This window comes from Heterodontus francisci, chromosome 9 (assembly GCF_036365525.1).
Source record: "Heterodontus francisci isolate sHetFra1 chromosome 9, sHetFra1.hap1, whole genome shotgun sequence".
NCBI lineage: Eukaryota > Metazoa > Chordata > Chondrichthyes > Heterodontiformes > Heterodontidae > Heterodontus > Heterodontus francisci.
Genome location: NC_090379.1, coordinates 52467929 through 52491153, shown reverse-complemented (window position 1 = coordinate 52491153; position 23225 = coordinate 52467929). Strand labels below are relative to the sequence as shown.

The 23225-nt window shown below is 46.9% G+C and overlaps 1 protein-coding gene across 1 annotated transcript; it reads left to right on the top strand.

Moving 5' to 3' along the window:
* Window positions 1-5956: 5956 nt before the first annotated feature.
* On the top strand, window positions 5957-22869 carry LOC137373325 (SERTA domain-containing protein 2-like). Its single transcript, XM_068038149.1, has 7 exons — window positions 5957-6119; window positions 6268-6354; window positions 9752-9765; window positions 10513-10736; window positions 12136-12252; window positions 13126-13291; window positions 21313-22869. Exons 1-7 carry the CDS (start codon window positions 5957-5959, stop codon window positions 22153-22155), a joined length of 1614 nt encoding a protein of 537 aa, XP_067894250.1. The 3' UTR covers window positions 22156-22869.
* Window positions 22870-23225: the final 356 nt, after the last annotated feature.

Sequence of the window (23225 nt, the reverse complement as noted above, 5' to 3'; positions counted from 1 at the left end):
TCGAGAGACAATGGATAAGCGCCTGGAGGTGATCAGTGGTTTGTGAAGCAACGCCTGGAGTGGCTATAAAGGCCAATTCTCGAGTGACAGGCTCTTCCACAGGTGCTGCAGAAAAATTTGTTTGTCGGGGCTGTTACACAGTTGGCTCTCCCCTTGCGCTTCTGTCTTTTTTCCTGCCAACTACTAAGTCTCTTCGACTCGCCACACTTTAGCCCCGCCTTTATGGCTGCCCGCCAGCTCTGGCGGACGCTGGCAACTGACTCCCATGACTTGTGATCAATGTCACAGGATTTCATGTCGCATTTGCAGACGTCTTTAAAGCGGAGACATGGACGGCCGGTGGGTCTGATACCAGTGGTGAGCTCGCTGTACAATGTGTCTTTGGGGATCCTGCCATCTTCCATGCGGCTCACATGGCCAAGCCATGTTAACTCACACTAAGTCCCATTCACCCATCACCCCATGGTTGCTGACCTACCCTGGCTCCAGGGCTGACAATGCCTCAATTTTAAAATCCTCTTCCTTGTTTTCAAATCCCTTCATGGCCTCACCCCTCCCTATCTCTTTAACATCCTCCAGCCCTACAAGCTTTCGAGATCTCTGCGCTCCTCCTATTCTGGCATCTTGCACATCCCCAATTTTAATCGCCCCACCATTGCCAGCTATGCTTTCAGCTGCCTTTGCACCTAAGCTCTGGAACTCCCTTGCTAAACCTCCCCACCTTTCTCTTCTTTCAAGATGCACCTTAAAACCTACCTCTTTGACCAAGCTTCTGGTCATCTGCACTGATATCTCCTTCTGCAGCTTGGTGTCAAATTTTTACTGCTAATGCTTTTGTTAAGTGCCTTGGGAAGTTTTGCTATGTTAAAGGTACTATATAAATGCGAGTTGTTGTTGTTTGTAAATCATACAATAATCTTAGAGTAATAAGGACCACTTCTTGGAAGGATCAACCAGATCTCCTGCAATAAGAGCAGCAATATGTTATAAATGCATGTCACATGGTGATACGAACATAAGAACATAAGAAATAGGAGCAGGAGTAGGCCATTCAGCCCCTCAAGCCTGTCCCACCATTCAATAAGATCATGGCTGATCTGTCCCAGGCCTCAACTCCTCTTTCGGGCCTGCTCCGCATACCTCTCGATTCCCCGAGATTTCAAAAATCTATCTACCTCCTCCTTAAATACATTTAGTGACCTAGCCTCCACAACTCTCTGAGGTAGAGAATTCCAGAGATTCACCACCCTCTGAGAGAAGAAATTCCTTCGTATCTCAGTTTGAAATGTGTGACCCCTTATTCTGTAACTATGTCCCCTAGTTCGAGATTCCCCACCAGTGGAAACATGTTCTCAACATCTGCCCTGTCAAGCCCCCTTAAAATCTTATATGTTTCAATAAGATCACCTCTCATTATTCCAAACTCTAATGAATAAAGGCCTAACCTGTTTAGACGTTCTTGATAAGACAAACCCTTCATCCCAGGAATCAGCCTAGTGAACCTTTTCTGAACAGCCTCCAATGCTAGTATATCCTTCCTTAAATATGGGGACCAAAACTGTACACAGTACTCCAGGTTTGGCCTCACCAACACCCTGTACAGTTGTAACAAGACTTCCCTATTTTTAAACTCTAACTCCCTAGCAATAAAGGCCAAAATTCCATTTGCCTTCCTAATTACTTGCTGCACCTGCATGCTAACCTTTTGTGTTTCATGTACAAAACATCCAGATTCCTCTGTACTGCAGTATTTTGTTGTCTTTCTCCATTTAAATAATAATCTGCCTTTTTATTCTTCCTACCAAAGTGTGTGACCTCACACGTTCCCACATTGAACACCATCTGCCAAATTCTTGCCCACTCACTTAACCTATCTATATCCCTTTGCAGATTCTTTGTGTCCTCATCACAACATGCCTTCCCACCTATTTTTGTATCATCAGCAAATTTGGATACACTACTCTCTGTCCCTTGCTGCAAGTCATTAATATAGATAGTAAATAGTTGAGGCCCTAGGACTGATCCTTGTGGCACCCCACTAGTTACGGCTTTCCAACCTGAAAAAGACCCATTGATCCTGACTCTCTGCCTTCTGTGTGTTAGCCAATCTCAATCCATGCCAACACATTACCCCCAAGACCCTGAGATCTCATTTTGTGCAATAACATTTTATGTGGCGCCTTATCGAACGCCTTCTGAAAATCCAAATACATTACATCTACTGGTTCCCCTTTATCCACTCTGCTTGTTATATCCTCAAAGAACTCTAATAAATTTGTCAAACATGATTTCCCTTTCATAAAACCATGTTGACTCTGTTTGATTGTTTAGTTTAGTTTAGAGATACAGCACTGAAACAGGCCCTTCGGCCCACTGAGTCTGTGCTGACCATCAACCACCCGTTTACACTAATCCTACACTAATCCCATATTCCTATCACATCCCCACCTATCCCTATATATTTCCCTACCACCTACCTATACTAGGGGCAATTTCTAATGGCCAATTTACCTATCAACCTGCAAGTCTTTGGCATGTGGGAGGAAACCGGAGCACCCGGAGGAAACCCACGCAGACACAGGGAGAACTTGCAAACTCCACACAGGCAGTACCCGGAATTGAACCCGGGTCGCTGGAGCTGTGAGGCTGCGGTGCTAACCACTGCGCCACTGTGCCGCCCCATTATGTTTTTCTAAATGTCCTGCTATTTCTTCCTTAATAGTGGACTCTAGCATTTTCCTAATGACTGATGCTAAGCTAACTGGTCTATAGTCTCCTGCTTTCTGTCTCCCTGCTTTCTTGAATAGGGGCGTCACATTAGTGGTTTTCCAATCCACTGGTACCCCACTGGAATTCAGTGAGTTTTGGTATATTATGATCAATGCCTCCACTATCTCTGCAGCCACTTCTTTTAAAACCCTTGCATGCAGGCCATCAGGTCCTGTTGACTTGTCTGCCTTTAGTTCCATCAGTTTGTCCAGCACCTTTTCTCTCGTGATAGATTTGGTTCCAAGTTCCTCCCTCCCATTTACACCTTGTTCATCTATTATTGTTGGGATGTTTATAGTGTCATCCACCGTGAAGACCGATGCAAAATATTGGTTTAAATTATCTGCCATTTCCCTGTTCCCTGTTATTAATTCCCCAGTTTCATCCTCTAAGGGTTCCACACTTACTTTAACTACTCTCTTCCTTTTTATATACCAGTAGAAGCTCTTACTGTTTGTTTTTATATTTCTTATCAATTTACTCTCATAATCCATTTTCTCCCTCTTTATTAGTTTTTTAGTCATCCGCTGCTGGTTTCTAAAACATCCCAATCCTCTTGCCTACCACTAGCTTTTGCATCTTTGTACGCCTTTGTTTTTGATTTGATACTCTCCTTAACTTCGTTATCCACGGGTGGTTCATCGTTCTCATCGAGTCCTTCCTTCTGACCGGAATAAATGTTTGCTGAGTGTTATGAAATATCTGCTTCAAAGTCTGTCACTGCTCCTCTACGGACTTTCCCTGTAGTCTATTTTCCCATCCCGCTTTAGACAACTCTTTCTTCATACCTCTGTAATTGCCCTTGTTTAAGTTGAAGACACTGGTTTGAGGCCCGAGTTGCTCACCCTCAAACTGAATTTGAAATTCTACTATGTTATGATCGCTTCCCCCGGAGGATCCTTAACTATGAGATCTCTTATTAATCCTACCTCATTACACATTACCAAATCTAAAATAGCCTGTTCCTGGGTAGGTTCTGCAACGTATTGTTCTGAGAAACAATCCCTGACGCACTCTACAAATTCGTCTTCCATGCTACCCTTGCCAATTTGATTTGTCCAGTCTATATGCAGATTAAAATCACCCATGATAATTGCAGTGCCCTTCTTACATGCCTCCATTATTTCCTGATTAATATTTTGTCCTACAGAGAGGCAACCCCTCAAGGGCCTACAGACCACTTCCAACCGTGATTTCTTTCCCTTGCTATTCCTTACTTCCACCTAAACTGATTCTACATCACAATCTATTACACCTACATTATTACTCACAACTGCACTGATCCTTTTCTGTAATAACAAAGCTACCCCACCTCTTTTTCCTTTCTGCCTATTCTCCTGGAATATCGAATATCCTTGAACATTGAGTTTCCAGTCCTGGTCATCCTGCATCCACGTCTCTGTGATAGCTATCAAATCATATTCATTTAATTCTATCTGTGCCGTCAGCTCATCTATCTTGATACAAACGCTATGTGCATTCAGATAAAGAGCCTTAAGCTTTGACTTTTTGCTATTTTTACCTACTCTGGTTCTAATTTCTGCTGTACTCTTATGCTTGTATTCTCTGTCCCTTCCTGTCACACTCTGATTAATGTATGTTCTTTCACTACCCTGCACCTCTGCTCTCTTGTTACTTTTTGACTTTTTAAACTTCCCTTCAATTGAACCCTCCCCCCGACTATTTAGTTTAAAGCCTTATCTACATCCCTAGTTATACGATTCGCCAGGACACTGGTCCCAGCATGGTTCAAATGAAGCCCATCCCAACGGAACAGCTCTCTCTTTCCCCAGTACTGGTGCCAGTATCCCATGAATCGGAACCCATTTTTCCCACACCAATCTTTGAGCCACACATTTACCTCTCTAATCTTATTTACCCTACGTCAATTTGCATGTGGCTCAGGTAGTAATCCGGAGATTATTACCTTTGTGGTTCTGCTTTTTACTTTAGCCTTGAGCTGCTCATAGTCCCTCAGCAGAACCTCTTTCCTATTCCTACCTATGTCGTTGGTACCTAGGTGGACCACGATAACTGGATCCTTTCCCTTCCACTCCAAGTTCCTCTCAAGCCCAGAAGAGATGTCCTTAAAAAGAAGCTTGGAGCAAGAGGGGGGACTCTGAAGCATATCAGATAAGCAGGAGGAAGGAAGAAAAATGGCCTGACTGTTGAGCATGCTTTAAGTATTCCAGGTGCCTACCAACACCAACAAAATGCTCAGGTTATGTAGGCACCCATTAATATTGTTCAGGCTTTGTAAATACAGGGAAGAATTTTTAAAAAGTATATTTATTTTTCACATTACATTGGATTGGATGAATATGATACACTGAAACAGTTCCAAACTTCTTGTATTTTATCGTTGTTCTGTCATTCTCACATCTACTGCTAAATATTGATTAACAAACTAGTTGATCACATGTGTGGTTGCATATGGGGACCAAGTACATTCTTCTCCATTTTATATATACTATATCCTTACATTTATGTAATACCTTGCTTTTATATTGTTACTAATTCATCTCCTGTGGTATTGCAACAGTGAATCAAGACCAAGTCCAGATAAATAAGGCTGGAAGGCAGTGAGGGCAAGCAGGGGAAATGGTGGAGGCATAGAGGAGAGATGGAGATCATGGAGAAGGGAGAAGGGGGAAGGGAAAGTGGAAGAGTCATATTCATAGAGTTATACAGCACCGAAACAGGCCCTTCGGCCCATCATGTCTGTGCTGGCCATCAAGCACCTAACTATTCTAATCCCATTTTCCAGCACTTGGCCTGTAGCCTTGTATGCTATGGCGTTTCAAGTGCTCATCTAAATACTTCTTAACTGTAGTGAGGGTTCCTGCCTCTACCAACTCTTCAGGCAGTGCGTTCCAGATTCCAACCATCCTCTGAGTGAACATTTTTTTCCTCAAATCCCCTCTAAACCTCCTGCCCCTTACCTTAAATCTATGACCCCTGGTTATTGATCCCTCCACTAAGGGAAAAAGTTTCTTCCTATCTAACCTATAAATGCCCCTCATAATTTTGTATACCTCAATCATATCTCCCCTCAGCCTTCTCTGCTCTAAGGAAAACAACCCTAGCCTTTTCAGTCTCTCTTCATAACTGAAATGCTCCAGCCCAGGCAACATCCTGGTGAATCACCTCTGCCCCCTCTCCAGGGCAATCACATCCTTCCTATAGGATGGTGCCCAGAACTATCCAGAAGAGGATGGGGAAGGGGGAAAGGAGAGAGGAAGAGGATGGAAAAGGGGAGAGTAATGAAAGGGGATGGAAGGGGGAAGAGAAGGGGCTGGAGAAGTGCGAGCAACAAAGGACAATGAAGGGATGCATGGCACTGGCTCAAGGCACATTTCTACATCTATAAACATTCCCCTCTACTAGTTTAGTTACTTCTTCAAAATATTCTATTGGATTTGTTAGACATGGCCTACCCTTCACAGATCCATATTGGCTCCCTCTAATCAGCTCTAAGTAGTCAACTCTTATTTATAGATTCCAATAACTTTTCCACAACAGATGTTAAGACTACAGGTCTAGAATTTCTTGGTTTCTCTCGATCACTTTTCTTCAATAATGGAGGTAAATTTGCAATTTTCTAACCTAAAGGGACAATTCCTGAATCCAAGAGCTTTGGAAGATTATGGCGAAAGCATCTGCAATTTCCTCACCTACGTCCTTCAAAACCACGGGGTGAAAACCATCAGGTCCTGGATTTGTCAGTCTACAGTGCCATTTTAAAAAAATACTGTTTTCTTGCTTATGTTAGTGTTAGTGAGTTTGTCAGCTTTGACCACCTACGGCAAAAGTGCGAAGAGAAATGCAGACTGGTTTCAATCTCATAATGAAGAGCTGGAACCTGTCATAGCCGCTAAGCGCATTGCACTTTTGAACTACAAGAAAGCCCCCAGCGATTTAACATCCGCAGCACTTAAAGCAGCCAGAAGTACTGCACAAAGAACAGCTAGGCGTTGCGCAAACGACTACTGGCAACACCTATGCAGTCATATTCAGCTGGCCTCAGACACCGGAAACATCAGAGGAATGTATGATGGCATGAAGAGAGCTCTTGGGCCAACCATCAAGAAGATCACCCCCCTCAAATCTAAATCGGGGGACATAATCACTGACCAACGCAAACAGATGGACCGCTGGGTTGAGCACTACCTAGAACTGTACTCCAGGGAGAATGCTGTCACTGAGACTGCCCTCAATGCAGCCCAGCCTCTACCAGTCATGGATGAGCTGGACATACAGCCAACCAAATCGGAACTCAGTGATGCCATTGATTCCCTAGCCAGCGGAAAAGCCCCTGGGAAGGACAGCATTACCCCTGAAATAATCAAGAGTGCCAAGCCTGCTATACTCTCAGCACTACATGAACTGCTATGCCTGTGCTGGGACGAGGGAGCAGTACCCCAGGACATGCGCGATGCCAACATCATCACCCTCTATAAAAACAAAGGTGACCGCGGTGACTGCAACAACTACCGTGGAATCTCCCTGCTCAGCATAGTGGGGAAAGTCTTTGCTCGAGTCGCTCTGAACAGGCTCCAGAAGCTGGCCGAGCGCGTCTACCCTGAGGCACAGTGTGGCTTTCGTGCAGAGAGATCGACTATTGACATGCTGTTCTCCCTTCGTCAGATACAGGAGAAATGCCGTGAACAACAGATGCCCCTCTACATTGCTTTCATTGATCTCACCAAAGCCTTTGACCTCGTCAGCAGACGTGGTCTCTTCAGACTACTAGAAAAGATCGGATGTCCACCAAAGCTACTAAGTATCATCACCTCATTCCATGACAATATGAAAGGCACAATTCAACATGGTGGCTCCTCATCAGAGCCCTTTCCTATCCTGAGTGGTGTGAAACAGGGCTGTGTTCTCGCACCCACACTTTTTGGGATTTTCTTCTCCCTGCTGCTTTCACATGCGTTCAAATCCTCTGAAGAAGGAATTTTCCTCCACACAAGATCAGGGGGCAGGTTGTTCAACCTTGCCCGTCTAAGAGCGAAGTCCAAAGTACGGAAAGTCCTCATCAGAGAACTCCTCTTTGCTGACGATGCTGCTTTAACATCTCACACTGAAGAATGCCTGCAGAGTCTCATCGACAGGTTTGCGTCTGCCTGCAATGAATTTGGCCTAACCATCAACCTCAAGAAAACGAACATCATGGGGCAGGATGTCAGAAATGCTCCATCCATCAATATTGGCGACCACGCTCTGGAAGTGGTTCAAGAGTTCACCTACCTAGGCTCAACTATCACCAGTAACCTGTCTCTAGATGCAGAAATCAACAAGCGCATGGGTAAGGCTTCCACTGCTATGTTCAGACTGGCCAAGAGAGTGTGGGAAAATGGCGCACTGACACGGAACACAAAAGTCCGAGTGTATCAGGCCTGTGTCCTCAGTACCTTGCTCTACGGCAGCGAGGCCTGGACAACGTATGCCAGCCAAGAGCGACGTCTCAATTCATTCCATCTTCGCTGCCTTCGGAGAATACTTGGCATCAGGTGGCAGGACTATATCTCCAACACAGAAGTCCTTGAAGCGGCCAACATCCCCAGCTTATACACACTACTGAGTCAGCGGCGCTTGAGATGGCTTGGCCATGTGAGCCGCATGGAAGATGGCAGGATCCCCAAAGACACATTGTACAGCGAGCTCGCCACTGGTATCAGACCCACCGGCCGTCCATGTCTCCGTTATAAAGACGTCTGCAAACGCGACATGAAATCGTGTGACATTGATCACAAGTCGTGGGAGTCAGTTGCCAGCATTCGCCAGAGCTGGCGGGCAGCCATAAAGACAGGGCTAAATTGTGGCGAGTCGAAGAGACTTAGTAGTTGGCAGGAAAAAAGACAGAGGCGCAAGGGGAGAGCCAACTGTGCAACAGCCCCAACAAACAAATTTCTCTGCAGCACCTGTGGAAGAGCCTGTCACTCCAGAATTGGCCTTTATAGCCACTCCAGGCGCTGCTTCACAAACCACTGACCACCTCCAGGCGCGTATCCATTGTCTCTCGAGATAAGGAGGCCCAAAAGAAAAAAAGAAGTGAGTTCCAGTCCTTGATTCATTATTAATTTCCCTGGAATGTCAAGTATATTTTCCTCTTCCTGTACTGTATTGCATAGGATATTACAACACAGAAACAGCCCATTTGGCCCTACTTGTCTATACCAGTGTTTATACTTCCCACTAATTACCTCTTTCTACCCTGCCACCATATCTCTCTATTCGTCTCTCTATCATGTATGCACCAAGCCTCTCCTTAATTGTTTCAATGCTATTTGCTTCAACCATTCCATGTAGTAGTGAGTTTCACATTCTCTGGAAAGAAATTCTTCTAAGTTTTTTATTTAATCTGTTAACGGCTGTCTTATATCAATGCTCCCTTATTCTGGACTCATCCACAAATGGAAACAATTTCTCCACCCACCCAGTCGAACCCCTTCATAATTTTAAAGGCTCTGTCAGGTTTTCTCAGTTTTCTCTTTTGCAAAGAAAATATGTCTAGCCTGCTTAATCTTCCCTGATGGTTGCATTGTCTCAATTCTGGTAATACCCTTGCAAATCTTTTCTGAGCTTTCTGCAGTGCTTCAACATCCTCTATGTAGCATGGAGGACAGAAATGCACACAGTACTCCAAGTGTGGTCTAACCAAGGTCCTGTGTAAATTTAACATTACTTCCCTGCTTTTGTATTCCATTGCTCTGGAAATGAAACTGCACTTTTTTTGCACCCTTTATGACATTATCAATGTATGTAGCTAGAGCCATTAAAATTTTAAATACAGAGTGTTTCTACTTATAATTTATTGACAGCGTAATATAGCTCTGGCTTCACATACTAAAATAGCAGAGTTCCAGCAATCTGAGGAAGCACTGCTTCCACCCCATAGAGGCCTCATACCGTGCACACATATGCAAATGGAATTCTGAAATGTTCATTCTGAATGTATTCATTTGATGTTCACTAGGTGGAGCTGACATAGTAAATAATACAAGTGTACTTTTAGAACATTGTTACACCAAATGTTTAATTATTCAGCACGATTAGTAATAAAGAACAGAATTTTCTTATCTTCTGCAACACTTGACTTAGCAAAACTGCCAAAAGTATCTAATAGACAGCACAAATGTTTATCAGAAAATGGAACTTTCTTGTCTTAAATTGTTTATGAAGCCCATAAAGGTTCTAATATGCTAATATTAGGGGTTTCTCGAACACAAGTTGAATTTCTACATGGCAGTGCACTGCTCCAGAATAATGTACCACTGTACTGTAGTGTTCTTATGAGTCTGCTAGATTAACGTTGAGACTTACTTCCAAGTACACCTTCCCTCAGATATTTCTATCTGTCATCGCATGGACAAATAGGTAAGTGGGATGACGTGGAATTTCAATATAAAGATCTGTTGTATGATAAAAATGTTCCATGCTGATATAGATGTTTTAAAAATAATTCTTCTGCAGGCAAGAAGGGGCCTGGGCATCATTCACTGACCTCAAAAGGGTGCTTGTGAAGATCTAACAGATGACTATAACAAGACATGTCATGTAGAATTTGTAGAGCTGTGGTGGGATGGGCAAAACTCACTTCTCTAAGCAAACTAGGTTCATCTGTTTTGCTACTTGTGCATACCAATTACTAGCAAAACAACAAATTAATTCATATATTTTATAAATCATTTATTCTGTTTTAATCTATAATAATAATATGCAGTTTTTGTCTGTCAGCAAGGTTCTGATTGGTCATGGGTTGATTTGGTGGGCAGAGGCACATGGGGTGTGCGGCAGACGGCAGCCCGTGACACAAGTGCAGCTGCAACAGTTGCTGGTGGTGGTGGGGTGGGGCGATTGGTGGAGAAAAAGAAGAGCAGAAGCCAAGGGGAGCCCAACAACAAGGTTACCCTGGCTGGAGGGATTGGGAATGGCATGCGGCAGTGCGGGGGGTGGGGGAGGTGCGTGGAGAGGGATGAAATGGTATAAGGGATGGACATCATGGGGGGGGCGGGAACGGCATGGGAGGGGGTGGGGGTACAGCGTGGGTCAGGGTGAGCGGATGACATGGTAGGAGGGAGCTTCATGGGAGTGGGTAATGGCATGGGAGGGGAGTGGGAGGAATACCATGGAATGGGGTGGGAGGGAATGGCGTGGGGGGGTTAGAATGGGAGGGGGAGCGACATGGGAGGGGGTGAATGACATGGGAGGGGGTGGGGGAATGCCATGAGAGGGGGCTAACCGCATGCAAGGGAGGGGGAACGGCATGGGGGGGACAGCATGGGGGGAGGAATGCATGGGAGGGGGTGGTAATGGTATGGAAGAAGGGGAGCGTATGGGCGGGGGGGTTGGCATGGGAGTGGGGGCGACAGCATGGTGGGGGAATGCATGGGTGGGAACGGCATTGGAGGGGGAAATGGCATGGGGGGAATGCATGATATGGGGTGGAATGGCATTGGAAGGGCGGATGGCATGGGAGGAGAATACTTAGGAAGTATGGAATGACATGGGAGAGATGGAATGGGGGATAGCATAGGAAGAAGGGGTGGGATGGGGAAATGGGATGGGATGATATGAGTATGATGAAAGGATTGGAATGGGTATGGCATGAGAGGGATGGTATGGGCAGGATAGAATGGCATGTGATGGACATTTAAAGAAGTACTGTTGCAATAAAGATACAAATGTTTTGTGGGTCTCTGCTAGTTGATAATAAAGACAGGTTATGCATTCATTTTTTTTATTATAGCACCTCAGCTATGCACTACTATCCCTAGCATAACACATAAATATTTAAATGTTGCCTTGTGAGAATCCTTATATCTAAACAAAATGAAAAATGAATTATTATCTGAAGTCATTACCTATAAGGTAATTCTTTCATATTTCTACCCTTTATCTGCTGGTTTAAAATACATCTGTTTCTTATTTATTCGCAAATGCAATTTGATGCAAGACAGCCGTCGGGGAGATGGTGGTATATTGGTAATGTCACTGGAGTAGTAATCCACAGGCCCAGGCTAATGACTTGGGGACAGGGGTTTAAATCCCACCACGGCAGCTGGTGGAATTTAAATTCAATTAAATAATAAAAGTCTGGAATTGAAAGCTAGTCTTAGTAATGGTGCCATGAAACTATCATTGTCGTAAAAACCCTCTGGTTTCACTGATGTCCTTTAGGGAAGCAAATCTGCTGTCCTTACCTGGTTTGACCTACATGTAAATCCAGACCCACAGCAAAGTGGTTGACTCCTAGCTGCCCTCTGAAATAGCCGAGCAAGCCACTCAGTTGAGCAGTAAGGGATGGGCAACAAATTACACGACATTCCGTGCACGGATTTGTAAATCTTATGTTTGCAGATCACGAAGACCTGTATATGAGGAACAGGAGGGTGTCAAGGATGGAAACTTGCACCACACCAGTTTACCACAGGAGCTTAAAGTAGTCATAGTGAAGACTGCACTGAGGCGAGCCAGGTATTTCCAATAGTTCTGTTAATCAGAGCAGATCAGAAATTCTCATGAAAGGTCATCAAACTGAAATGTTAACTATGTTTCTCTCTCCCCAGATGCTGCCAGCATTTTCTGTTTTTACTGCAAGATACATAGAGTCATAGGGTCATAGAGAGATACAGCACTGAAACAGGCCCTTCGGCCCTCCGAGTCTGTGCCGTCAACCACCCATTTGTACTAATCCTACATTAATCCCATATTCCTTACCACATCCTCACCTTCCTTCAATTCTCCTACCACCTACCTATACTAGGGGCAATTTACAATGGCCAATTTACCTAACAACCTGCAAGTCTTTGGCTGTGGGAGGAAACCAGAGCCCCCAGCGGAAACCCACGCGGTCGCAGGGAGAACTTGCAAACTCCACACACGCAGTACCCAGAACTGAACCAGGGTCGCTGGAGCTGTGAGGCTGTGGTGCTAATCACTGCACCACTGTGCCATCCCAAATGTTGATCCAATACATGTTGATTTATTGATGATAAGAATCATATATTGTAACTTAAAAGCACACATTCTGATATAAAAACAGAAAGTGAGGTTTTTATTTCAGATTTACAGCATCGGCAGTATTTTGCTTTCATCTCAGTACACGTTTTTAGTTTGTTAGAACCAGCTATTTCAGTGGTGTTCCTGAGTTGAGCACTTATTGGGGACTGGTTGTTTCCCTGGCTTTGGCAGCACCTAGTACCACCACACTAGCTCAAATAAACACCGTCCAACTCCACTCCCGCAGACCGGCCCACATTCCAATGAGACGTCACAAAATGCGGAGGAGGGTGGGCACTGAGTGGGCGGGGCCAGTGCACATCGCACCTGCCAATCAAAGTACCGGTGAAACCATAGTGATCGGACCTGCTGGCTGTCAATCACAAGACAGCGCTTTCCTGCGGCGGTGGCGGCTACTGTGTGTGTATTCGTAATTAACAGATTTGAAACTTCACCTTCCCTGTGTGCTACCATACCTTCTTTATGCCTGCCTTTTAATGTATTGTTTGATCAGGTGAGTAGAGCTGCGGGATTTTTTTTATTTTTGCTGTGCTTAGATTTCGATGGTCCATTCGGATCGGAATAAGTTAGCGAACCTAAAATGGCGGCCGTTACCGCTGGCCAGAGATTTAACTTTGTGTAACTGACATTTGAGGAAGTACGACGCCTCCTTAAACAGCAGCTCTTCACGCTACCGCTTGTTTGAACGTCTTTTCTGACACGATTGCTACCCGGGGAATTGAATTGCTGCTCCGTGTTCCTGAAGCCTGCCCGCCTAGGCCCAGAGTCACGTAGCTTGTTCAGGCACCATTGGTGACATCACAAACGTCAGGGGGCGGGAATCCATTCCGACTCTTAAAGCGGCAACACCGGGAGCCTCACTGATAGGCTCCCAGCAATGTGCATACATCTCAGTCGTTGCTGATCATTTTGTTTTATAAAGTTAAAGTAAAACTAGTTGACAGAAAAGTTTTATCCCACAATCGTATTTATTCCATTGTGAATTAATTTAGAGCTTTTAGAGGGGAGGAGTGAGGTCGTGTGGAACAAGGAAGATGGGGAGCAGGATCACAGAGTGGAGGAGTGAATGGGTGGGTTGGAAGGGGGTCAGGAGAAGAGGCTGAGTGGGTGGGTTGGAAGGGGGTCAGGAGAAGAGGCTGAGTGGGTGGGTTGGAAGGGGGTCAGGAGAAGAGGCTGAGTGGGTGGGTTGGAAGGGGGTCAGGAGAAGAGGCTGAGTGGGTGGGTTGGAAGGGGGTCAGGAGAAGAGGCTGAGTGGGTGGGTTGGAAGGGGGTCAGGAGAAGAGGCTGAGTGGGTGGGTTGGAAGGGGGTCAGGAGAAGAGGCTGAGTGGGTGGGTTGGAAGGGGGTCAGGAGAAGAGGCTGGGTGGGTTGGAAGGGGGTCAGGAGAAGAGGCTGAGTGGGTGGGTTGGAAGGGGGTCAGGAGAAGAGGCTGAGTGGGTGGGTTGGAAGGGGGTCAGGAGAAGAGGCTGAGTGGGTGGGTTGGAAGGGGGTCAGGAGAAGAGGCTGAGTGGGTGGGTTGGAAGGGGGTCAGGAGAAGAGGCTGAGTGGGTGGGTTGGAAGGGGGTCAGGAGAAGAGGCTGAGTGGGTGGGTTGGAAGGGGGTCAGGAGAAGAGGCTGAGTGGGTGGGTTGGAAGGGGGTCAGGAGAAGAGGCTGAGTGGGTGGGTTGGAAGGGGGTCAGGAGAAGAGGCTGAGTGGGTGGGTTGGAAGGGGGTCAGGAGAAGAGGCTGAGTGGGTGGGTTGGAAGGGGGTCAGGAGAAGAGGCTGGGTGGGTTGGAAGGGGGTCAGGAGAAGAGGCTGGGTGGGTTGGAAGGGGGTCAGGAGAAGAGGCTGTGAGTGGGTGGGTTGGAAGGGGGTCAGGAGAAGAGGCTGAGTGGGTGGGTTGGAAGGGGGTCAGGAGAAGAGGCTGAGTGGGTGGGTTGGTTGGAAGGGGGTCAGGAGAAGAGGCTGAGTGGGTGGCTTGGTTGGAAGGGGGTCAGGAGAAGAGGCTGAGTGGGTGGCTTGGTTGGAAGGGGGTCAGGAGAAGAGGCTGAGTGGGTGGCTTGGTTGGAAGGGGGTCAGGAGAAGAGTCTGAGTGGGTTGGAAGGGGGTCAGGAGAAGAGGCTGGGTGGGTTGGAAGGGGGTCAGGAGAAGAGGCTGAGTGGGTGGGTTGGAAGGGGGTCAGGAGAAGAGGCTGAGTGGGTGGGTTGGTTGGAAGGGGGTCAGGAGAAGAGGCTGAGTGGGTGGCTTGGTTGGAAGGGGGTCAGGAGAAGAGGCTGAGTGGGTGGGTTGGTTGGAAGGGGGTCAGGAGAAGAGGCTGGGTGGGTTGGAAGGGGGTCAGGAGAAGAGGCTGGGTGGGTTGGAAGGGGGTCAGGAGAAGAGGCTGTGAGTGGGTGGGTTGGAAGGGGGTCAGGAGAAGAGGCTGAGTGGGTGGGTTGGAAGGGGGTCAGGAGAAGAGGCTGAGTGGGTGGGTGGGTTGGAAGGGGGTCAGGAGAAGAGGCTGAGTGGGTGGGTTGGTTGGAAGGGGGTCAGGAGAAGAGGCTGAGTGGGTGGGTTGGTTGGAAGGGGGTCAGGAGAAGAGGCTGAGTGGGTGGGTTGGTTGGAAGGGGGTCAGGAGAAGAGGCTGAGTGGGTGGGTTGGTTGGAAGGGGGTCAGGAGAAGAGGCTGAGTGGGTGGGTTGGTTGGAAGGGGGTCAGGAGAAGAGGCTGAGTGGGTGGGTTGGTTGGAAGGGGGTCAGGAGAAGAGGCTGAGTGGGTGGGTTGGTTGGAAGGGGGTCAGGAGAAGAGGCTGAGTGGGTGGGTTGGTTGGAAGGGGGTCAGGAGAAGAGGCTGAGTGGGTGGGTTGGTTGGAAGGGGGTCAGGAGAAGAGGCTGAGTGGGTGGGTTGGTTGGAAGGGGGTCAGGAGAAGAGGCTGAGTGGGTGGGTTGGTTGGAAGGGGGTCAGGAGAAGAGGCTGAGTGGGTGGGTTGGTTGGAAGGGGGTCAGGAGAAGAGGCTGAGTGGGTGGGTTGGTTGGAAGGGGGTCAGGAGAAGAGGCTGAGTGGGTGGGTTGGTTGGAAGGGGGTCAGGAGAAGAGGCTGAGTGGGTGGGTTGGTTGGAAGGGGGTCAGGAGAAGAGGCTGAGTGGGTGGGTTGGTTGGAAGGGGGTCAGGAGAAGAGGCTGAGTGGGTGGGTTGGTTGGAAGGGGGTCAGGAGAAGAGGCTGAGTGGGTGGGTTGGTTGGAAGGGGGTCAGGAGAAGAGGCTGAGTGGGTGGGTTGGTTGGAAGGGGGTCAGGAGAAGAGGCTGAGTGGGTGGGTTGGTTGGAAGGGGGTCAGGAGAAGAGGCTGAGTGGTTGGGTTGGTTGGAAGGGGGTCAGGAGAAGAGGCTGAGTGGGTGGGTTGGTTGGAAGGGGGTCAGGAGAAGAGGCTGAGTGGGTGGGTTGGTTGGAAGGGGGTCAGGAGAAGAGGCTGAGTGGGTGGGTTGGTTGGAAGGGGGTCAGGAGAAGAGGCTGAGTGGGTGGGTTGGTTGGAAGGGGGTCAGGAGAAGAGGCTGAGTGAGTGGGTTGGAAGGGGGTCAGAAGAAGCTGAGTGGGTGGGTTGGAAGTGGGTCAGGAGAAGAGGCGGGCGGGAAGGGGGTCAGGAGAAGAGGCGGGTGGGCGGGAAGGGGGTCAGGAGAAGAGGTGGGCGGGAAGGAAGTCTGGAGAAGAGGTGGGCGGGAAGGGGGTCAGGGGAAGAGGTGGGCGGGAAGGGGGTCAGGAGAAGAGGTGGGCGGGAAGGGGGTCAGGAGAAGAGGTGGGCGGGAAGGGTGTCAGGAGAAGAGGTGGGCGGGAAGGAAGTCTGGAGAAGAGGTGGGCGGGAAGGGGGTCAGGGGAAGAGGTGGGCGGGAAGGGGGTCAGGAGAAGAGGTGGGCGGGAAGGGGGTCAGGAGAAGAGGTGGGCGGGAAGGGGGTCAGGAGAAGAGGTGGGCGGGAAGGAAGTCAGGAGAAGAGGTGGGCGGGAAGGAAGTCAGGAGAAGAGGTGGGCGGGAAGGAAGTCAGGAGAAGAGGTGGGCGGGAAGGAAGTCAGGAGAAGAGAAGAGGCAGGTGGGTGGGTGGGCGGCAAGGGGGTCAGAAGAAGAGGTGGGTGGGTGGGCGGCAAGGGGGTCAGAAGAAGAGGTGGGCGGGTGGGAAGGAAGTCAGGAGAAGAGGTGGGCGGGAAGGGGGTCAGGAGAAGAGGTGGGCGGGCGGGAAGGGGGTCAGGAGAAGAGGTGGGCGGGCGGGCGGCAAGGGGGTCAGGAGAAGAGGTGGGCGGGCGGCAAGGGGGTCAGGAGAAGAGGTGGGCGGCAAGGGGGTCAGGAGAAGAGGTGGGCGGGAAGGGGGTCAGGAGAAGAGGTGGGCGGTGGGGGAAGGGGGTCAGGAGAAGAGGTGGGCGGTGGGGGAAGGGGGTCAGGAGAAGAGGTGGGCGGGCGGGCGGGAAGTGGGTCAGGAGAAGAAGTGGGTGGGCGGCAAGGGGGTCAGGAGAAGAGGCGGGCGGGCGGCAAGGGGGTCAGGAGAAGAGGTGGGCGGACGGGAAGGGGGTCAGGAGAAGAGGTGGGCTGGAGGGCGGGAAGGGGGTCAGGAGAAGAGGTGGGCGGGAAGGGGGTCTGGAGAGGAGTGTGAATGGGTGGGAAGGGCTCAGGAGAGCAAAGAGTGAGTGAGGTAGGTGGGAACGGTTAGGAGAGAAGTGGGTGGGGGTGAGGCAGTGGGGAAGGCGTCAGGGAGGAGGAGTGAGTGGGGTAGGGGTCAGAGGAGGAGGAGCGACAGTGGGGAAGGGGTCAGAGGAAAGGTGGGACAGTGGTGAAGGGGTCAGAGAGGAGGAGGGGGAGAGGCAGTGGGGAAGGGCTCAGGAGGGGCTGAGACAGTGGGGAAGGGGTCAGAGAGGAGGGGGAGCCAGTGGGGAAGGGCTCAGAGGAGGAGGGGGTGAGGCTTTGAGGAAGGGGTCAGAGGAGGAGGGGGTGAGGCAGTGGGGAAGGGGTCAGGGATGAGGAGGAGGGGGTGAGGCATTGGGAAAGGGGTCGGGCGGAGGGGGTTAGAGAGGAGGAGGAGGGGGTGAGTCAGTGGGGAGGGGGTTAGAGAGGAGGGGGTGAGTCAGTGGGGGAGGGGGTTAGAGAGGAGGAGGAGGAGGTGAGGCAGTGGGGGAGGGGGTTAGAGAGGAGGAGGAGGGGGTGAGGCAGTGGGGAAGGGGTCATAGGGGAGGAGGAGGTGAGACAGTTGGGAAGGGCTCATAGAGGAGGAGGAGGAGGAGGAGGGGGTTAGGCAGTGGGGAAGGGGTTAGAGAGGAGGAGGGGGTGAGGCAATGGGTGAAGGGGTCAGAGGAGGAGGAGGGGGTGTGAGACAGTGGGGAAGGGCTCAGAGGAGGAGGAGGGGGTGAGGCAGTGGGGAAGGGGTTAGAGAGGAGGAGGAGAGGATGAGGCAATGGGGGAAGGGGTCAGAGGAGGAGGAGGGGGTGTGAGACAGTGGGGAAGGGCTCGGAGGAGGAGGGGGTGAGGCAGTGGGGAAGGGCTCAGAGGAGGAGGTGGGGAAGGGCTCAGAGGAGGAGGGGGTGAGGCATTGGGAAAGGGGTCAGAGGAGGAGGAGGGCTTGAGGCGGGGGAAGGGGTTAGAGAGGAGGAGAGGGGAAGCAGTCAGGGAGGAGGAGGGGGTGTGGCAGTGGGGAAAGGATCGGAGAGGAGGAGGGGTAGAGGCATTGGGGAAGGGGTTGGAGAAACATAGAAAAATAGATGCAGGAGTAGGCCATTCGGCCCTTAGAGCCTGCTCTGCCATTCAAAAATATCATGGCTGATCGTCTAATTCAGTACCATGTTCCTGCTTTCTCCCTGTATCCTTTGATCTCTTCAGGCCTAAGAACTATATCTAATTCTTTCTTGAATATATTTAATGATTTGGCCTCAACTGCTTTCCGTAGTAGAGAATTCCTCAGGTTCACCACTAGAGGAGGAAGGGGGAGAGGCAGTGGGAAAGGGGTCAGACGAGGATGTGGGGGTGAGGCAGTGGGGAAGGGGTCAGAGAGGAGGAGGAGGAGCTGAGGCAGTGGGGAAGGGGTCAGAGAGGAGGAGGAGGGGCTGAGGCATTGGGGAAGGGGTCAGAGAGGAGATGGGGATGAGGCCATGTGGAAGGGGTCAGAGAAGAAGAGGAGGAGGGGGTGAGGCACTGGGGAAGAGGTCAGGGGGGGGGGAGAGGCAGTGGAGGAGGTTGGGGCGAGAGGAACAGAGGGTGGGAAGGGGGCGGGGTAGTGGGTAGAGAGGAACAAGAGCGTGGGGAAGTGGGGCGAAGATATGGGGGAAGAGGAGAGCAGGGGTAAAGGAGGGAAGTGGTGAAGGGAAGAGCAAGAGGAGTATAATTCTGTGTGATTCATGAGATTAATTTAATCATCTGTTTCTATATTTCTGCTAACCACAATGAGTCACAACCCGTTGACATTTTTTCCTGGGTTCTAAGGGTGGAAATCAGCTTTGCTTTCTTTTCATGTATGCTCTGCTTTACTGTTGGGAGTGCTGTTCCTGAATTACTTCAACTTCTTTTCATAAAAAAAATAAAAATTGTTACATGCAGTGAACTAAAGGGATAAAAAGCAACCTGATTACATGACTATTTCCTTCTCAATATATCCTTACAACAATTTGTGTCTATACATAGAAATAACAACATGGAAACTGCCATTTGGTCCAATCAGGTTGTTGGTGTGTACCCTCCATTCAAGCAAACAATTGTAATCACATCTACTTACCTTGTTCCCAAATCCCTTCAAACCTCTCTTCTTTCATCCACCTATCCAATCTAATCTTGAACGTTGACATAATTTCTGCCATTAGTGAATTCCATAGTCTCTCTATATGAAGAAGGTTCTCTTGTCCTCTCTTCTAAATCTTGTATCCATGGCTCATTGGTTTAGACCCTGCAACCACTGGCAATAGTCTGCTTCTATCCATCCTTTCATAATTTTAAAGACTTGAATTATATTGCCTCCTAATGTATGTTCTGATGAAAAATAATCCAACTTTTCATGTCTTTCTTCATATTTGTATTTCTTCTGCCCTTCCACTACATTGAGCCTAATTCCATTGAGTGTAATTACTGCTTTTTTTTTTACCATAATGCATCACCTCTCAATTACTGACGTTGAATTTCATCTGCCATTTATTAACTTATTCATCATCTTACCAATATTCCTTTGCAGTTTCCCATGATATTTTAAAGAATTAAATATATCTACTGGTGTGGTATCGCATGCAAATTTGAACACCACTCCCCCTAGGCCTATATCCAAAGCATTGATTATACACAGCGAACAGAACTTATCGTGGAACTGAAACCTGAGGGACATCATTATCCACGTCCAACCACTTTGGAAAAAAATGCCCTTAATTTCTACTTTCTGTCTTCTCCCTTCTAGCCAATTTTTAATCCAGTTTTCAGTGCTTCCCCCTAATTCCATACTTATTAATCTTCTCTGGTTATTTTCCATGTGGCACCTTGTTAATGGCTTTCCTAAACTCCATGTACACTACATTTCCCTTATCTGTCATGCCTGCTTCTTCTCAAAGAATTCTGTGAAGTTTGTCGAGCACAATTGCCCCTTTTGAAATCCGTTTCAGCTACTTCTAACTACTTTTTCTTTAAGCATGAAATTAATACATATCTAGATAATCAGAGATTCCTATCATGTATGTTAAGGTAACTGTCCTGTAATTATCATTAGCTGCTTCCCTTTTTAAAAATGTGCACAACATTGGTCATCCTCCAGCACAGATCCACATTCAATAGGGCTCTGAAATATAATTTCTAGGACCTGGGCAATTTCCTCCCTCAACGTCAAGATTAGATTGGATAGATGAATGAAAGAAAAGAGGTTGAAGGGATTTGGGAATAAGTTAGGCAAATGTGGTTACAACTATTTGTGGAGGGTACCCACCAACAGACTGATTGATTGAACCAAATGGCTGTTTCCATGTTGTAATTTTATGTAAAGGCACAAACTGTTATAAGGATCAGCTTAACTAATTTATCTAAAATTTTCCTTTTATCCATCATAATATTGTTTATCTCACTTTCAACCAATTCTTCTCCAATATCCTCTTTGTAGAAGCCGATACAAAGAACTTGTTAAATACCTCTGCTATTTGTGATCATTAGTTGACCATCCTGTCCTGTCAGGAGTCCCACCTCACTTAACAGTTCTCTTTGGTTATTGTACCAGTAGTTTATTTTAACTAGTCTGGAAGTAGTAGTGAAATAGATGGGGTAAAATTAATCAGCGGAATTAAGGGTATTTATACTGCAAACAAAATCTGCATTAAGAGTAGTAAATATAGCACAAATATTGATTATATTTAAACCCTTTGACATGATTTGGCATTAATGGTAGTAACAAAAAAGTGTAACATTGCCTGAGTATTAATATTTCATCGTGCAAAATCTAGACTATTGTATTGAACAAAATATATGGCAATATAGTTAGGTATTCTGAAGTTGTGGTCAGTTCCAAAGTATTTTATATATTTTTGAATTTTGAAACATGAGTCTTAATTGTGATTACTTTGTTTTGCAGGTCAACATGTTGGGAAAAGGCACAAAGCGTAAATTTCCTGAAGAACAAATTGTAGATGCCTGTCTTGATTCTGTTGGTAGCAATCTTAGTTCACCATATAACTTGCAACGTCAGTCACTTCTAAACATCTCATTGTTCAAACTTCAGCTCTGCAAGATGGTGGTGGAACCAAACCTTTGCCGCTCAGTGCTTATAGCCAACACCGTGCGACAGATTCAGGAGGAAATGATACAAGACTGCAGCTGGCAGGGACAAACAGCTTTCACAGGAAACGATCTGTACATAGGTCATACTTCCTCAGATAGTCTAATTGCCACAGATTTCTTATGTAATCCAACCAAAGAGCTACATGTAGAAACTTCCACTGCCTCCACCAGTAATACCAGCACTCTTGGTAAAAGCAAGGTAAACTGCTCATCTTGTGAGAATATTACTTGTTCTTCAGCTACTGCTTCTGCTAAAGACACCAGTACTGTAAAAGATCTGGTTGAAGCACATTTTGAAAATGATCTGAATATGTTGGAATCTGAGGAGCAGCAAGTGGATCTGAAGGAGTGTCCAAAGCCCTTGGATCAAGTATTCGGGAGTTTTGAGATTGCAAATTACTCCAGTTCTCTCACAGATATGACAATAGATGATCTGTTTGCTGATATTGACACTTCTTGGCATGAGCTTGACTCAGTGATGTCTGGGTTGATGACTAGTCCAAAAACAACACCAGTCATATTTGAATTACTAAACGGTTTGCCATCTCATACATCAACACCCATAAATTCTACCCAAAACTGCAAAACAGACTTAAATGAGCTTGATCACATCATGGAGATTATTGTTGGGTCCTAAACTTAAGAGTTGTCTCCATTCTCTTGAAGATATTTGTATAATACATATCCACTTGGTTTTATTTTCAGTTATCTCTCTCCTGTAAAGTTTTCTGTCCAGTTTTCCTTTTTAAAAATATTGTCATCATCAATGTTCAGATAATGCCTTTTGCACGCAACGCTTTCTTTGCGTTCGTTCTTTTACTTGTAGTTAAGATTAAAATGGTACATATTTTCATACATTTAAATATATATTTTAATATACCAATTTTTTACAGTTTCAAAAGTTTCCTGTTTGGAATTTTTACTTGAACAGGTAGTTTTGAAATAATATTTTGTTATGTATCTAAATAGTGTGATTCAAAGAGGATTTATAAAATGTCTTCCTTAGCTGTGCCAAGTAAAGATCAACTCTTGTGTTGAATAAATGGACCTCTTGCATTTCAGATTGCCACGTAAATGGAATCCTTTCATCTCTCCATGGCAATTCAAGAAATTTATCATTAAAAAGGGAATTGTCACTATATGAAAATGTACTTGCATTACAGTCTTATAAGCACAAAGTTCTTAATTATAATCTTTAATTTCATTGGATAAAAACTTTATACATGCTATAATGGTATTGAATTGTTTCCTTGCTAGATTCTCTGTGGACTTGACATGAAAATGTTCCACTTTGTTCTGTGTAATCGCAACAGTACTATGAATCTGGGCACAGAAGACAACGCTGGCTAAAGATTGAAAATTGTGAAAATTTAAAGGTTTATTCCCAATTTTAAAAAGAATTGCAGCGTTTATAATTTACGCTTTGAGATGCATATTTTATTTCAAATTAAGCCTTTTTTACATTTATAAAAAGCCATAATTTCTGATGGTTGGATAGTTAGTACAAGCCGAATTCTAATTGGAACAGTTGATCTAAGTTATTACAAGCGTTATTTATTTATTTAAGTGAATATCATACAATTTGTGAAATTTTGGGTTGCAGCATGCAACTGAATATAATTATGACTCCTGATTTGGATGGCAGATGTCTAGTCCAGTCTGTAAACGTCTTAAGAGCTATTTTAAAAGAAGTCAGAATTCTTTTCA

Coding starts and splice junctions, on each gene's coding strand:
- LOC137373325 (XM_068038149.1), top strand. CDS start 5,957: ATGGTGCCCAGAACTATCCAGAAGAGGATGGGGAAGGGGGAAAGGAGA. Junction 6,120..6,267: donor ATGCATGGCACTGGCTCAAG/GCACATTTCTAC, acceptor TCTTATTTATAG/ATTCCAATAACTTTTCCACA. Junction 13,292..21,312: donor TTAATGTATTGTTTGATCAG/GTGAGTAGAGCT, acceptor TTTGTTTTGCAG/GTCAACATGTTGGGAAAAGG.